At 43.1% G+C, this 18220-nt stretch overlaps 1 protein-coding gene across 1 annotated transcript in view; it reads right to left on the reverse strand.

The window, feature by feature from the left end:
* Positions 1-2230: 2230 nt before the first annotated feature.
* Positions 2231-18220, reverse strand: part of LOC121834713 (oxidation resistance protein 1-like) — a gene marked incomplete at its 3' end in the record, with an annotated part of 38043 nt that continues 22053 nt past the window's right edge. Inside the window, exons 3-6 of the mRNA XM_042288448.1 lie at positions 4827-4934; positions 3416-3505; positions 2927-3097; positions 2231-2454 (exon numbers count right to left, since the gene is read on the reverse strand). Of these exons, the coding sequence (XP_042144382.1) occupies positions 2231-2454; positions 2927-3097; positions 3416-3505; positions 4827-4934 (593 nt within the window). The remainder of the gene's footprint in view (positions 2455-2926; positions 3098-3415; positions 3506-4826; positions 4935-18220) is intronic.

Raw genomic sequence — 18220 nt, forward strand, 5'->3', positions numbered from 1 at the left:
ATGTGGTTCATACATCCAGGGCTACATTTGGGCGGAGAATGAGTGTTCAGTGATGCACAGTTTATTTTTGCGGTGAATCAAACCCTGTAAATTTTTGGGGGGGCAGCGCTATCCCTGGGGGAGTGGGGGGTAGTGTGTGTGTCTGCGGGGGGGGGAGGCATTTCCCAAGGAGGGGGGGGGGGGGGGGTCTCGCGCCCCTGAGCCCCCTCTCTCCCCTTAGTCGGCGATATGTCTATGAAGATTTTTTTCTAAGAAGCATACCACTTCTTGGAAAAAAAATCTTCGCTATGTCAGTGCCAGAAGTGTCTGCACCAGTATGTACTTCTACAAACATAACATTCTTCAGCTTTTATTCAGCATAGGACACCTCTACAGGGAGGACTCAATGGCACATCAGTCCTCTGAAGGGACTTTACAAATTAATTTCCTATGCTTAGTAGAAGAGCGTGTTGGTTTAAGTCATGGAAGAAGAAAGAATAAACAATTAAAACAGGGACAGCACAACTACATCTTTCCTAACATTCAGCTTAGCTCAGAGGTGTAATAAGGAGGGCTGGGCATCGATTAAAAATTTTAACCCGATTAATCGCTACCCTTTAATCGATTAATTCATTGATTAATCGGTTGCGCTCATTTTTATAATATATTGAAAAGAATGCAACACCTCGTCTTGCCTTTGAAGACTTATTTTACTCTCTGTTACATGGTGCAAAGGACATTTAGAATTGAGGATACATATAGTTCAACGATTCAAAGACACACATTTTTGCTCCAGCTCCAGCTCCACATTCTCCGACAGGAAGACAAGAAGTCGGGGCTTGGGCGATGCTTTCTTCTTCTTTCAGAGAAAGGGGCCTGATGAGAAGGCGTTGATTGTTGTTTGCGTTTTGGCGAATGGTCCTTGCTGCAGCGGCGTACATTGGTGCTTCGCTCGTAGGCAATACTGAAGCGAACTTACGCTTCCACTGTATGAAAACTGCTTTTTGCAGATGATGCAGGGGACTTCCTTCTAGTCAAAAACTTCACCGCTGAAGTTTACTTTAAACCCAAACTTTTCGGCTAGATCGCCTTGCATACTCGTGAACTCGTCCAGTTTTACGAGCCGAATAATGGAACAAGTAACCATGGCGTTTGTCAGCTTCCCACCTTGTTTTTCGGCCTGTTTGTCTAGCCTGGGCAGGATATGTAATAGATCCTCAACACGTGAAGTTTCACAATCCCGCGGGGATCATTTGCGGGGCCTGCTTGTTCGTCTGACCTCGGCACAACTGTAATGGATATTCTCGAACATGTGATGCTTCGTGAGCGCGAGAATTGAACCTTGCTCATAGCACCTGGCTGAGTTCTGAAAACCAGGATAGAGCCATGCGTGCACCCATTAAACTTCTTTTTGAGTACCGATTAAAAAACCGATTAACCGGTTAAAACATTCAATCTCGTTAAAGCCTTAATCGATTAATTGGAAGGTTAATCAATCAATTGCCCAGCCCTAGTAATAAGATGGTGTTCTTGGTAACAAAAATGTGAAGGTATGAGTTCAAAATAAAATAACAACAAAGAATGTTTTTTATGGGCTAAGCTTGTTTATATGTGAAACTATTGAGCAACATAACAGGCCACTGAGGTCTGCCAAATTAAAAGGAGGGGGATAAAACATAAGCTAATTTTATTTCCTTTTCCTTGCAGCCATTTAATTTCTTGCAACACCACAACAACCCACAATGCTATTTAATGATTTTGTGTACGGTATAGTGAATAAAAATAATATTAAAGGAGGCTTAGCAGGAAGTACATCTATAGAGAAGAAAACAATTCTTTCTACTCTGGCAAGCTCACATTTTCATCCTTTCGAATTATAAATTCACCCCTACTAGCATTTTTGAACTCAATTGTTGTGCACAACATTACGAAACAGATCTATGTGTTCCATTCAAAGGGAAAACGCACCATTGGGTCCAACTAAAGTCCCTCAATAAAATCCACGCCTCGCGTTTCTTACAGGTAACGCCAAACATTGTTTCGCAAATGCGCGAGACAACGCGTCACTAGCAGGTGCTCCGCCGCCATTCGCTTCCAAGGGCCGCTGACGTCGGTGCATCGCCGCCATTAGCTTCCAAGGGCCACACGAGGCGCACGCCTCGTGCACAGAAAACTATTAGTAAGACAAACAATCAAGAAGCTTTAGATCCGTCCCGTAGCAAGCCACGAACGGCCACCGAGAGCCACCGACCTGAGGCGCATGTGGGCGATGTCGTTGTAGAGGGCAGCAGCCACGACCATGTCCATGGGGGCCGTGACCTCGTAGCGCTCCGAGCCGTGCTCCATGACCAGGGGGTCCGACACATTGGGCACAAACATCACGTTGTTGGGCGTCACGAGCAGGGTCCCCGCCACCACCCCCTGGCCGTCCGTGATGTGCCGCGACGAGATCTTCAGGAACATCTCGAGGTTCTCCTGGAGGGACGACAGCCGTACCACGCACAACCTTCTAAACACCGTGTGGTACAGGTTCACCAGTTAAATCTGTAAATAGCTACAGAATTTACTAGTAGTTCTAGATGGGTGATTTCATCTCAAATTGTGCAGGCAAAAAGGGTCAAATTTGTAATTTTTATGAAAAATGTTTGTCGTAGGGAATCTACCTCGCTAGATTCCCTACTGGTCGCTGACCACACACTTTCCCGGTCGTCATGTGTCTTAATTTCCCAATGGTCACGTGACACAGTGACCTCGCAGAACATCATGACATAGTAGAGCAGCTGCGAATCTCGCACATTAAAAGAAACCTTGGGAAATACCGAAGAAACTGTCAGTCTTTTTCAACGGATGCCATTTCACCAAATGGTGCTTCGTCGAATGGCTGTGGACTCCGGCGGTCATTTTCGGTACTCCAAGCAGATTCTAAACTGAAGGAATGCCGGCTGACCTTGCTCTCTTGATCCCCGGTGTCGAGCATCTCCATCGAGGTCTGGTGCCGGTGCTCCAGGAAGTCCGACGGGGAGTCCGGGGGAGGGGACTGGAGCATCCGTGGGGAGCACGCCCTTTCCCCGGACAGGAAGGAGCTCCCCGGCCCGTGTTGCAAGCCCACGCCAGGCGTCTGTCGAGATGACACGACACAAACCAGTTGGCTGCCGCTGCGTTGACCTGACACCTTTCGTTACCAGGCAGACGACCTAGCTTTTATTCGGTTGAGTTGATTCATTGAAATTTTAATGCACACAATGCACCATCTTCGGCCACCTTTGTACAAAAATTTCACCACAATCCGTTACGAAACAGATTTATGCGGTCTCATCAAAAGGGCCAAAAATCTATTTGACTCATGCAGCGATTTAAAACAAAGATATGAGCTCCGGCCTTTTGCGAGCCTCCACAATTTAATTGACCAATTACAAATGCAGTGCCACATACAGACCTTGTCTCTGTCCTTGGGCCTGTCATGTTCAGCAAAGTCCATGAGCTCAGCATTCTGAGCCTCTTTCTCTTTCAGGGGAATGAACAGCACCTGCGTGATGGCAGAAATGCTGTCAGACTGGAAATCTCTGTCGCTCAGATACGCAATGCTAGCTTAAGGCATCCTTACAATGAATTCACAACAGACATCTAAGACAAGTGAAATTCGTTTGTGCTTCATTTTCTTTTTTCACAAATTCAACACTACCGCTTGCTGTTGCAGAATGGAATCTCTTGTCGAATAAGAAAGTTGTTACAAAAACTAACACCACTAAATTTCAAGAAATTATCGCCGTCTTTATTAGTTATAGTAGTTGGACTCGAAAATTGTAATAAGAACTAGTTTTGTTATTGTTTCAATTGTAAGCGTGTACATGCGTTGTTTTGACTATTTTTGTTATCTTTTCTAGACTATTTTCTAGTACCCAGAAAAGGGTCCTCAAGGTATAAAAATAATTAATTAAAAATTAATAATTAATTAATCAGACAAGACCTTCCCAGTCAGAGCTGTACAACTCTTATTTGTTGAGGCATCAATGTTACATGGTGTGTGCCTTGTGCGTATGTTTAAAAGAATAATGCTAGAAGTGAAAAGCCAACAGTGAAAAATCTGTCTATGGTACAAACTTGCAGACTTAAACAACCAGTCAAATAGAAGAACCTTGTTCAAGTAGAACGTGAGAAGAAACATATTAAATCATCATAACAATCATAAGATGGCTACTAGAATAAACAAAGAACTGGACTGACCAAAGCTAGAACCAGCCATGAGCTCCACCTCATGAACTGTCACACTTTACACCAAATTACTTTCACAACTAACCGCAGGTACAGTGCATCTGGAGGGACTGAAATAAAGAAATTGTGCAGCATTCCCAGAAACTGTATATGAAACAATGAAAATGAACGATCACTGCAAAGTAATGTTGAAGCACGAGTTATCCTAAAGAGACATTAATGCATTCTCCACAGCTGTTGACCCTGAGAACCTTTTGATATTTTCAAGAATACATACGCCAAACTATAACCATCTTCATGAAACTTGCAGTGCTACTCCACGGTTTCTATGAAAATAAATTCATGCAGCTCACTGAAAATCCTATGTATAGAAATGGGTTGTACTGTGCATTGCTTCATCAAGAAATTATGCAAAAGCGCTTGTTGTGTTTCGATTTCATTTGTAATATGACTTTAGCAAGCTGTTCGGTAAGCCGGAAGAAGGCAAGCCAATCCAAGGAGATCCATTTGGCGACCATGTATAAAGACTGCTATTAGTTTGCATAACCGGCTTCTTTCTGGTTTAAACCACCCGACACAACACTTGTGAACCAATCTCAAACTGTCTTTTAACTTAGGAGCCAGCCAGCACTCACCTGACCAGGAAATATGAGCCGACTGTTCAGACGGTTTGCGATGGTCAATTCCCCGGGGGTGCACTCAAAACGAGCAGCAATGCCTGCTAAGGTGTCTGAAGCTTTCACCTGCAGAATCAAGGGAGACAATTGACAAGCATGAACATAAAGAAACAAGTCATTTTCACAGACAGCATCTTCACTTCCCTTCAAAGTGCAAAATGAAATGTAAAGAGAGTGCAATTCAAGATAATCGAAAGAAATACAGTTTTGCCAAAAATGTCGCACCAATCCGAGAGAATGTGTTACTGTTCATTCTGGCCTATTGATTCAGTTGTCACACAGATTTCAGTCATCAATATATATTTTGAGAGATAGCTCACCTAATATAGAGAAAATCAAGTAAAAATAAAAAGTGGGCTAACTTTTAGGATGCGATAAACAAAAGTTGAAGTGCTATTTCCAGATCATGTAACCTGCTGAACTTGTTATCTCAACTAGAGGTGATGGAGCAAAGATAACTGTCCACCCCAGTCAACAATGCTCACTTATCAACCGCCTTATCTAACACCATTTCTGCCAGTATCACCATTTATTTATTTATTTATTTATTGAAAGTACCCTCAGGGCCCGAAGGCATTACAGAGGGGGACAGCACATACATGAAACAAAGATAGTAATATAGTAACAAGTCAACAATATTAAATGTACAACAAACAAAGGATAATAATAATAATAATAGGTCATGGGTCACTGCTAAAATAGCTAGTGATGGAATTTCTAAACAAGTTAGTATCAGTTATAGTAGCAATCAAACCGGGGAGGTGGTTCCATTCCTCGGCTGTGCGGGGTAAAAAAGAAGATTGAAATGTTGTGGTAAACGAACTTGGAACTCCAACTTTATGCTGATGGTCAAGACGGGATGAAATGTAAAAGGGGGGAGTAATCATCCGATTGCGTAGGAGAGGGTTATGAAAATACATTTTATGAAATAGACATAGGCGTGAAATTTTACGTCGCAAGGAGAGAAGTGGTAAACATAAACTATTTTTCATTGATGTGACACTAGCAGTACGATGGTAGTTGGAAAGAATGAAACGGGCTGACCTATTCTGAATGGATTCCAATGCAGTGATTAGAGTATCGTGACCGGGATCCCTGATGGAGGCTGCATATTCTAATTTAGGCCTGATTAATGTTTTGTAGAGGATCAATTTTAGTGAAATAGGTGCCAATGAAAAGTTGCGTTTTAAGTAGCCCAACATGCAGTTAGCACGGGTAGTAACATATTGAATGTGGGGTTTCCATGAAAGGTTATTTGTTAAGTCAACACCAAGGTACTTGTACGTTGCCACTTGCTCCAAAAGGTTGCCATCTAGGTGGTAACAGGGACTGTTGTTAGGCTTGCGGGACACTCTCATTTGGTTACATCTACTAGTGTTTAGTTTCATTAGCCATAATTCACACCAACGAGAGACAGAGTTAATATCAGACTGAAGTGTAGACAGGTCAGAATCGTGACAGATTTCACGGTAAATTACACAGTCATCGGCAAAGAGACAAACGGATGAAGACACATTAATGGGAAGATCGTTAATATAGATTAAAAATAGTAGTGGGCCTAAAACCGACCCTTGAGGAACTCCAGAATTCACAGACACGGGAGGAGAATTTTCGTTGTTAATTGTTACAAATTGTGAACGGTTATTTAGAAAAGACCGAATCCATCCGAGAACGTTAGGGTCAATGTAAAGTTTTGAAAGTTTTAACAGTAATAGCTCGTGACACACCTTATCGAATGCCTCGGCGAAATCTTAGAAAATGCAGTCCACCTGAAAGCCTCGGTCAAGAATAGAATGAATGTCATGAGTGAAGGATAGGAGCTGAGTATCACAAGATAATGATTTACGAAATCCGTGCTGTGCTTCGGTGAAAAAATTATTCGACTCTAGGAAATGTACGAGTTGGGAAAAGATAACGTGTTCCAGAAGTTTACATGGTATGCTGGTTAATGAAATGGGACGATAATTGTTAGGGGAATACTTATCGCCACCTTTCGGAATTGGAACCACCTTCCCCACTCGCCAATCACAAGGTAAAATACCATCTTGCAGCGACTGTTCAAACAATTTTGAGAGAATAAGAGATGAGTATAGTTTAGTGTTTTTTAAAAACTTGGAATTAATTCCGTCCACTCCCGATGAGGATGATAACTTCAGTTCATCTATAATTTTTGCAATACCAGCAGGATCAACAAAGATAGAATCCATTGGCAGACAACAGGAACAGCTCATCGAAGGGTAAGTTATGTTGCGAATATCGGAGAAAGATTCCATAAATATACTATTTAAGACATTAGCACATTCGTCACTGGGCACGCTGTCACCACTAGAAGTTGTAAGAGAAATTGAAAAACGGTCCTTTTTGTTAACAGTATTCCAAAATTTAATGGGGTTATTTACCAACATGTCTGGAAGACTATGTGTGAAAAAGTGAGATTTAGCGCCTTCAATCGCTTTTTTGTACACTTCTACAGAATTGTGATATGCGGCCCAGCGACGCTCACACTGGGAAAACTTGGCCGCACGGTACAAGCGCTTTTTTTTATTTGACAGTCTCTTCAGGGCTTTCGTGAACCAAGGTGACTGATTATTTTCAAGTATATTTCGGAGCAGCACGTATTTGTTGATAAGGAAGATTACCTTATCTTTATACAAATTCCAGTTTTCGTCAACCGAGCGCCCCGAAAAGTCTGTCAAATACTGGTCAAAGAAAACCGCAAGATCATTGTTGATCTGATCAAAATTCGCTCTACTGTAATCGCGTATTTTCTTCCGTTGGTCAGTCGGCCTAGAGACCGACGTTTTGAAATGAAAATGTAACATAGAGTGATCACTGATCCCTGGAAGATAAGTTATGTCACTTGCATGTTCAGGGTGAGTAGCCAATATTAGATCTAAAACACTTGCTGTCGTCGGAGACACTCTGGTGGGATGAAGAACTAATTGCGACAGGTTAAAATCGAGAGACAAGTTAATGAACGAATTACACTCTGTAGTGTGTACATTCATACAATGAACGTCATCTGACCATGATATAGCGGGAAAATTGAAGTCACCCAGAAGAATTGGCCCAGGCAGTGCATTTACTAGGGGGAGGGAAGGGGGATCTTTGAGGGTTTTTTAAAAAATTGCAAATCATGCCAAATATAGGGGTGGGTTATCTTTAGAGAGTGAGAGGAGGTGTATGATATTAAGGAATAGATAACTGAAATTACTTTATTAAAATATAAAAGAATTCATTTTCTCCTGAAGCTATAGTTTTAGGAGAAAATTATGATGTATAAACATGGGAATGACAGGCAAGATTTTCGGTATGATGGATAAACACGGGAATGACAGGCAAGACTTTCGGTATCATATGATTTGTAAACAAAGTGATGCATTTACAAGCTAGGTGTGCCAACTTTTTTGCATCTAAGCATCCAGCTCACAAGCTTGTGTAATCTATGAGGCAGCGGCTTAAGGACTCACTTCTCTCAAAACACACTTTGGGGACACCTCAAGAAGGATTACAAAGGAAAAATATACCTATTCTTACGCCACTGCATAGACTTCAATCGCCCCAGTAGCAACCCAAACACCGGTACCTAATCCATCCCCAAGAAGCTGCTTCCAACAGCCCCATTCACTCGTGATTAGTTATGAAGTTTCCCCCCCCCCCCCCCCCCCCCCCCCCCCCCAAAACCCCGCCTCCCACTCTAGCAAAAAGGACCAGAAACACACACAAACAAATAATAAATAAAAAGCAACACTTGTATGCTGTAAGAGGGGCTTCAAACAGCTTGCAGCTGCCAGATTCTGCGTTCAGAACTGCAACTCCCAGAGTGTCATCCTCAATTTTTTTTTATTTTGTTGAATTTTTGTTTTTGGATCGGGCAGCCATCTGGGCTTCACAAAACAACCCGGCTTATCTCCCTCATCTGGCCCAATACTACCGCAGCTAGCAGCTACAGACGATGCTTGCATCCATCTGAAGCAAACCTTTGTCGCAGAAACAAAAACAAAAAAACAACCAGTTGAGTACTTCTGTCTGCTGTATACAACTCCTGTAGCCCAGTACAGACTACAAATGGGTGATTTCAGATAAGATCGACAAAAGGGTGGCTGGTCGACATTTTTAAATCAACTGATGTTTTTATATGACATTGTCTAGTGTCTGGTATAAACGAATCCACACTTAGTTTTGACCAGAAAAAAAATTTGGAGACAAGAAAAATCGTAAGGCAGGGAGAGGTGGACAGTTGCAATAACGCGCACTGATGGAGGGGGCAAGTTTGAAAGTGAACAATTAAAACAATAAAATTAGGAGAATTTTAAAACTTTTTACAAACAAACTATGGGTACAACTTGCTTGTAATATAAAGTAATAATATTTATTAAAAATTTATTTAGTTTTCTAAAAATTGCCAAACATGCCTGCTCGAACGACAAATGGCAAACTTTGGAAATCTGTATCTCATGAAATAATTTAATCATTATTACATAACTTGCAGACATTATTTTACTAATATATGGCTATTATTGAAAAAATAAATAAGGTATCTGAGTGACACAATAGTTACAATATATTTAGGCAAACATGGGAAAAAAAATCAAACAAAGAAAAATTCCAATGCGAATAAAAAAAAAACACCACCTTCGATATTTTTAAAATTTGGGTACCCTGTTATACTCTATTTCGGCATTCATTTCTATTAAAAACATGTTGCATCATTGCACTGTGAAAGAAGAAACAACTCCCCAAAGTAGGGTCCTTTTTCAAAGCCTACACTTAGTGTCCTATACAAGAAGTGACTCTGAGTTCCAGTGTCATGAAACTTGCACGAATCTTTTATATACATTTATTCAGATGAGGTCATTGATAAAAAGAGCGATCGGTCACACAGTAAAAGGGAGGAGAAACTATATACAGCATTTTACATAAGCGTACAAAGTGGTATCATATCAGAGACTAATGATTTGAGAAAAGATGATGCAGTGTGAAGTTGTACCTTCCGGTATATTTTACATCTAGAGTAAAATAAATAACTTTACTTCCACACACAAAAACAAAGATATAATAGTAAGATATTTAGGTTGGCTGTGTATTTACGATTACAAACAATTTCAGGTGACGGATGCCATAGTGCCTAACTGGAGCAGCTTCGATGCTCTCGGTGTATGAATGAATCGTGGCAAGCCGATATATTTTATCCTGCTCGAGGATAACATTTTGGGATTTTTTTTTATAGTGATCAGATAAAAATTATTAGTAACCACCAACAAAAACAGTAGGTTAAATACCCCGTGAAGAAAAATGTGATAAATAAGATGTCCCTGCATTCAAAATGAGCAGTCCTTGGGAAATCAAATTCGGCACTTTACGCTAAGGTTTTCCTCGCTGTACCCATTTAATAAAGTTGCTTCCAAGCAGATCCGACTGTCCGTGCTACATATACGTCACAGGTCCCTTCTGTTGATGACTTGCTGAGCCGCCACGCGTGCCAAGACTGAATGCCAGGGAAGGCGCGCACCGTCAGCCACTCTTCTTTTTTTTGTTCACGATACCGAACAACCTCATTTTCGTCCAGATATACAAGATGCGCGCCTTTCAGTTTCTTTGATAGAACGCTCACCATTGTCCTGGCCGTCTGAATTGCGCTTACTGAACGTTCTCTCAGGTTGTTCAGCGTGGCCTGGTGCTTCACGAGTCCGCCAACTCCGTCACATGCATTTTTCCCATGTCCAGATGCAGAAAATAACCACTGGGCTTGTGGGCAATCGTCCTTTGCAAATTGGTGAAGCTGGTAGCGATTCTTGAAATGACTGGCGGCGCCGTCACTTACGTACGTCACGTACGAGTATACCGCAACGTTGTCTTCAACCCACTCCTTCACTTTTTCTAGAGCCAAGCAAGCGTGAGCGGCGTCGTGACACAGGTCCTCACTGATGATGGCAAAGCTGTTTGTAGATTTTCTTGTCGTCACTACACATGTAAATATCGAAACTTGTTTTTTTTTCCAGTGATATGCTTGCACTTCGTCAGGAAGCACGATGGTCCAGTTTTCAGCAAAGTCAAAATGAAAGACAATACTCCCGCGTTGCATGCACTGTTTTTCATCGTAGATCGCTTTACCTTGCGTTTGCCGGATATGGTTGTGAAGTACCCAACTTCCAACCGTCACTTGGATGACTTTTAGGAAAGTCTCAGGTTCCAAAGTTTTTTTCACAAGGTCGCCGGACTCCCATGTTGCAAGCACAATCTCTTCATCCTCCGGGATATCAAGTTCCTGGAGTGTAAGAAACTGGCCTTTTGGGCAGTGATCACAGTCTCCTTGAAGGCACAGTTCTGTTGCTGGGTCGCACAGAAATGCCGAGTTCATTTCACCAGTGTTGAATGTTGAGCCTGTAACGTTCTCTAGAGCGGCAATACAAAGATAATAATTAGCGCAGCGCACACAAACGCACACTTCCTGGTGTGGAATACATTGGACCCATCTAGGGCGCAACGAATAAAATTTCGCTAGCCCAACGCTGGAATCGGGATGCTTGTCTTTGTATATACGGAAGGCCTCTCGTATTGAGCGTGTCATGAAGCGCTTTGGCACGAACGTTTTCTCTCCGTTGAGCATGACAGAGATGATGTCCTTCTGGTTGGGACTTTGGCGCGAACATTGTAGCTCGTCTTTCGTGAAGTACTCTAGGGCAGCAGACAGGTTCTCAGGGCTCACCTTGCACCTCGTGTAAGGATCCGGCTCATACCACACGCCATGCTTTTCCTTGAGTTTTCGGGATTTACTGATGAGGTACATTGAGGCCTGTGGAATCATCTTTTGAACCTCATTCTTCGTCAGTGTTGACGGCAGGAGTGTAAGCAGTTGACAACGTTCCCGGAGAGAGGTGGCGGTTTCAAAGGCCTGCCGAAAGTTGTCCACCCACTCAGTGCATGTGGAGCATGTTGGTTCGGACGACCCCGATGGTGCGTCCCTGTCGTACGGAATACGTAGCCTTGAGCGTATATTCTTGACAGCAACCTGCTCCAGTTCTGTCTGCTTTCTCTTGACATAGGCAGGCCTGTCCAGACTTCTTACGACGCTTGGTTGTCTCAGCGGCGACACATCTGTAGGTAGTATGCTGCGATTTAGATCTTCAATTGCTTCTTCAGCTGGCACAAATATGTCAGGGCACTGCTCTGAGCTTCGCATCGAGATCTCCTTAGTGATGTGCATGAAGCAATGGTAGCACAGGTAGTCCGTCGCACTCACTTTGGTGGAACAGTCAGGCGGAAGAATTTGCTTCAACGAGTTTAGGTCCAACTCGCCAACACTTCGAAAATTCCGCTGCTTTGGTATAGTCTTTTTGTGTTTGCAAAAGTAATCTGCACAAAACACTCGTTCGGAGCTCCAGGACGTCTTCATAATGTATACATAAATAATAGAAATTAAACCCCAACTGATGGCATATAATTGCCAAGTGAAAGAACTACTGGGTGCACAAGTGACAAGTCCGAGGCTGAGGAGCTCACTCACTGCAAACGTACATTTGAAAAGAGAGGTCACAACTGAGGCTGTCGGCAAAGCTTGATCCACGTCAAAGGAAGAAAGAGGGAAAGTCTCCAGAATAAAAATTGTGGTCCGCGGCCTTCGAAAAAGACTTTCCGGAATCGCACTGTCGTCCCTCCACGCGCTGATATGAAAGCACCCGAGCTTCTACCACGTGGTTCATGACACAGCCTGAGCCATGTCGGCGACCGGTTCGCGAGGGGTTGGCGGTGGGGTTACGTTGATGGTCACTCGGACTAGCCCTTGCTGTACTGAGCTACCGCCTGCAGTGCCTTATCGCCGGCTGGTGTCAACAACGAGAACACACACACCCTGTCTACACCAAAACTACAAGCGTTCACCGCACACGCGTCGCCGCCGCTTTTAAGCTTTTGTGAAATTGCTTTCTTTTGCCGCGGAGAACCGCCTTATCTTAACTACGCGCCTGAAATCCTTCCAGGCGGGCGTACACAATATCAAGCGTTTCGAGAAATGCCCGTGGAGTAGAACTATGGGAAAATTCGGAGCCCGCGATGTCGATATCGTCGTCGTTGTGTTAGTACGCCGTCGCGTACTGCAGTCCCCCCCGTTGGGGGAGGGGGGGGGGGGCGGTCTTACTACGATAAAATGGCGACAGCGTTTACACTCTATGTATTTACGCGAGGCTCGAGTATTTGGGGATAATGCTGCCGGTTGGTGTGCCCCTTTGTGCCTGATATTATCGCCCGTGACGCCAGCGAGTGAGATGGCGACAGGCATGACTGCTCAGTAAACAGGCGTCGGCGGCCATGTTTTGCTGGTTGAAGCGAACCCCCTTGTCCTTGACAGCGAGCGGGGAAATGCGAAAAAAAGATTGTATCGGCCATTTTGCCAGAACTAGCAACGAGTGTCGTCTGCGGTTTCCGGCAACTATTTTGCCATAATCGTGAGCTTAGCGAGGAAATGATTTTTGCTAGCCACAGAACACTACCACGCTGAAAGGGAATGCTTGAACATGTTTTTGTTCTGGATATATATCAGGGATATATATGAGAGAGAGAGAGAGAGAGAGATGAAGGTAGAGCAGAAGAGGGAATAGCATATAGTGTCGCAGGAGAATAAAGTAAACAAAGTTCCTAGTGGCCGATGGCTGCATGATCTTTTCTCGGATCACTAGTCCGTAATATGATACCTCTTTGTACACAGTAGTTTCTCCTTAATTTAAGTGTGTGAACGATTTCTTCAGTTATCATTGGCCTCATCTGAATAAAAATATATAAAAGATGTGTGTTGGTTTCATGAAACTGGAACTCAGAGTCAGTTCTTGTATAAAACACTGCTAAGTGTAGGCTTTGAAAAAGGACCCTACTTTGGGGAGTTGTATCTTCTTTCTCAATAAAATGATGCAACATGTTTTTAATGGAAATGAATGCCGAAACAGAGTATAACAGGTTACCTAAATTTAAAAAAAATCGAGGGTGGTGTTTTTTTATTATTCGCATCGGAATTTTTCTTTGTTTGATTTTTTTTCCATGTTTGACTAAATATATCCTAACTATTGTATCACACAGATACCTTAGTTATTTTTTAAATATTAGCTATATATTAGTAGAATAATATTTGCAAATTATATCATAATGATTAAATTATTTCATGAGATACAGACCTCCAAAATTTGCCATTTGTCGTTCGAGCAGGCATGTTTGTCAATTTTTAGAAAAATAAATAAATTTTAAATAAATATGATTAGTTTATATTACAAGCAAGCTATACCCATAGTTTGCGCCTAAAATGTATTAGAGTTCTCCTAATGTTATCGCTTTAGTTATTCACTCTCAAACGGGCCCCCTCCATCAGTGCGCGTTAATGCAACTGTCCACCAACTCATGCCTTACGATTTTTCCTGTCCCCAAGTATTTTTTCTAGTCAAAACTAAGTTTGGATTCGTTCATACCAGACACTAGACAATAACATATAAAAACATCAGTTGATTTGAAAATGTCGACCAGCCATCCTTTGGTCGATCTTATCTGAAATCACCCAAATATGATTTTTTTTATGCTTCCCTTCATTATGTGCTTCCAAGCAAACCAAGCCAATTATACTTTGTGGCTGCAAAATCATTACTGGACAACTGACACAATACACATGTGACAGGAAATTGTGTCTTCAACGCGTGGAATTCTTTTTATTGGAACCCTCCAATCCTAAAAATGTGTCCATCCGTGCACTTGCTCGCTCAATTTAACGGGAAAATTGACATCACATGATGTCAAGGTATCACGCGACACCACTGCACGATGTCATGTCACGTGACCTGATCAGGTGACATCAGATGACGTGATGCGAATTTCCCCACTAAATTTAGCTGGGACAGGTTATTTAACGTTAATTTCCCTGCTAAAAGTTGCGGTAAAATCAATAAGGAATATGTCCACCCCCAAAATGACTCATAATGCTTTCAAACAAATTTAAATGGTTGCTCCTTAAACATTTCCAATATAGGACTTTGAAGAGGAGGAACCTGCTAATATTTTTCTTCGTAATATTTTCCCCGACTGCAATTTCATTTTAAAACATATTTCTAGTTAATATGCAACAGACAACTCTGCTTCATTCTGGTTTTAGAGCACAGCTCTTAGGCGCCCAGTTCCGCGTATAGCGCCGTCAATGTAACCGCGTGCGTCGCATGATGGGACGTCACAAACCTATAGACCAATTCCCCGCTAAATTTAGCGAAGAAACTGGATTGTTGTGTAGGTCTGTGACATCCATAATCCAACCTGCACATTCAGTTTGCCCGCTAAATTTAGCGGTAAAACTGGCGTCGCATGACCTCAACACCAATTCAATTTTCCCGCAAAATTTAGCAGTGAACTGAATTGGTGTTTAGGTCACATGACGTCAATTTTCCTGCTAAATCCAGCAGAGAAACTGGATTTGTTCATAGGTGGCGTGACACGAAGTCATGCAACGTCATTTTCCCCGCTAAATTTAGCGGGAAGCTGAATTGGTGTTGAGGTCACGTGGCATCAATTTTACAGCTAAATTAAGCGGGGAAACTGTGGGAGGAGAACTTATGGAGATGGAGGCGGCGGTGGGGAGGCCGGGTATGGGGGAGGAGGGGAGGGTATGGAGAAGGGGGAGGGTATGAACGAGTTGGGAGGGTACAAAGGAGAGGGTATGAAGGAGGAGGCAGGGAGGGTACAAAGGAGGTGGTTGGGAGGGTATGGAGGAGGAGAATACAAAGGAGGAAGAGGACACAGAAGAGGAGGAAGGTGCAGAACCAGTATGTGAGGAGAGTGATCTATGTTTGTACATATATATATTTCTATCTCAAATTGTTAAACACGGTATATCACAAAACCCAAACACCTCAAGAGCTGCACTCTAGCATTACAGAGATTTGTAAACATCTTTCATTTCTTGAAAAAAACAAAAAACAACAATGCAGTCCTCTACAGTATCACCTAGGAAGACCACATGTCAAATATTATGACCTTGTTCTGTCTAAATGTCCTAAATTAAACAGTCCGGCAAACTTTCCAATTGGACATCAGCAACGTTTCCTCTCGTTGCTCAGCAATGTCCACATGGTTGACGTAACACGCCTGCGCAGCCGGCGTCTCCCGGGTTACAATTGCCGTCGTCGTCCCACCATTTATTTTCATTTTTTTAATTTCAGATTACAACTGTTTTAACCTAAGGCAGTTTCTCTGAATTACAACGTATAATTTTTTTTCTGATTATGTGTGCAGTATTTTATATACATGGCTTATATTGGGTTTCGGGCATCTACGGCAAAACCGAAACTATCTGCTATAGGAATGGCAACACTGATCATCAGCTGTATATCCACGACATGACGTCACTGTGGTGCTGTGGTACGCAGTACAACCAATCAACCGCAGCTCCACCGCGACGTGACGTCACGAGGGTGTTACGCCAGTATAGCTTTACTAAAAGCCATCCCACTTGCCGCCTGCTGAAGAGCGGCTGGTCTCACCTTTAAAATCTGTCTTAGGGGAGTAAGCGGCTCCACTGTGATGTATTAGTTCAACTGTGATCATATTTCGTGCCACTAAAGCGATACCAGTCATTTATTTTGGTTTCGATTTCGACCAGAGCTGCCCTTTAAACACCAGGGAGGAGCATTCAGTAGTGCACACCAAGGAATGTAAGCAAATATTGCGGAAAGGCAGTTTTCATTTTCAGCTCACAAATTCGAAGTTAACGGCAAAATGCAAGCTCAACAAGAGGGACTCGCTTGTACTCGCAAATGCAACTCAAAGGGGAAGGCCATTCATATCAGTTACAAGAATCTGTTGTGAGCCCGCTCAAATACCTTATCGTCCCTTATCCTGCAACTTGTAATATCAATTATCTGGCCAGTAAAGGAGCCGAGCACTATAAACCACTATCACCTACTCTAGCTGTGGCACAAAACTCTAGGAACAAGTCTCCACAACCTAAGAGCTAACCACGCAAAATAACACGCAAAAACAATTCTTTTTTGCGTGTTTTGCAGGTGAACTGTTGCGTCAGCAAGGTCCAGCACACCATATGCTGCATGCAGACCCCCCCCCCCCCCCCCCCCCCCACACACACACACACACAGGTGCTTTACCACCAAAGTTATTGCGGAAATGTTTCCCTAAACGGCACGTTGTCACGTGCACGGTGGTGTCACGTGACGTCATGGTACCACGTGACGTCACGTGAACTCATGGCATCGCAGCGTCCCGATGCCACGTGACACTGTCACGTCATGTTCCACGACTACCCTCTACATGAAACACAGGGATCTGCTGCGAAACCTCGCAAAAAAGCGATATGCGATAAGAGAAAGAAAAAACCGACATAGCGCCGCGCCGCGCTTGCGCGTTCCCCCCCCCCCCTTAAAGCTCACACACACGCACTTTCGGAAAATGTAAACAAGCGCCGCTCAATGCTGATTAGGTTAACTAACCGCAACGAGCCCCGACCAACACACGAACACTTAACGCACTTAACAACAGATGGCGCCAGCATACGTTTTTGACGTGGCGCTCAAAAATAGGTCCTCCACGAAAGACGCCATTCGTCCGACGTCGATGTGTGTTTGTGGTGCTTGTTATTGAGAAGTCGGGAAAGGAGGTTAAACAAAGATTGGGAAGAGAAGGGGAGAAAGGAAGACAGCAAGCCCAAATCGGAAGCAATCAATGACGGCGCGGCTGATCGTACTCTCCAAAGGGGCTGAAAATGCGACGCTCTAAAGAGGCCTCCTAGAGTCCCTAGATTTCGGAGTGCCTCCAATTCCACGATCGGGGTACGTGGCTTATGGGTAAAGTTCCGTGTTTTATAGGGTAAATAACGAAAAACCCCGAGAATTAAACCTTTGAACAGGTTTTATCAAAATCAGAGAGAACAGAAGAAAAAAGGAAAACGAAATCGAGCGATCCTTGAATAGGGTTTTAGTAGATCGTAGCGACGGCTCCGATAACGATACTCCGCAACCGCCTTTGCGCATGCATCGTTATCGAGGGTATTGGAACGACATACCAAAACTCTCCAATACGAGAAACTCAAACTTCACGGGAAGCAGTTCTTTATAATTAGCATTGACCTAAAACAAAAGATCCCCCTGAACTGCCCGCAAGAGTGCTGCATTGTTCGGAACCCTGGGGCCCTAATCTGGACCCTTGGCAAAAAAAAGTCGGCGCAGGTGAGGTTGGAAAATGCCGGTACCAAAGATTAACATCAAATCCTTAAAAAAAAAAAAAAAAAAAAAAAAAAAAAAAAAAACTTTGCATATTGAGTTGCGTGGAAAATTTGGCGTTGGTCGTCCGCAAGCATGCAAACGACTATGCCTTTC

Source organism: Ixodes scapularis, unplaced genomic scaffold (assembly GCF_016920785.2).
Source record: "Ixodes scapularis isolate PalLabHiFi unplaced genomic scaffold, ASM1692078v2 ptg004861l_1___fragment_2___debris__unscaffolded, whole genome shotgun sequence".
NCBI lineage: Eukaryota > Metazoa > Arthropoda > Arachnida > Ixodida > Ixodidae > Ixodes > Ixodes scapularis.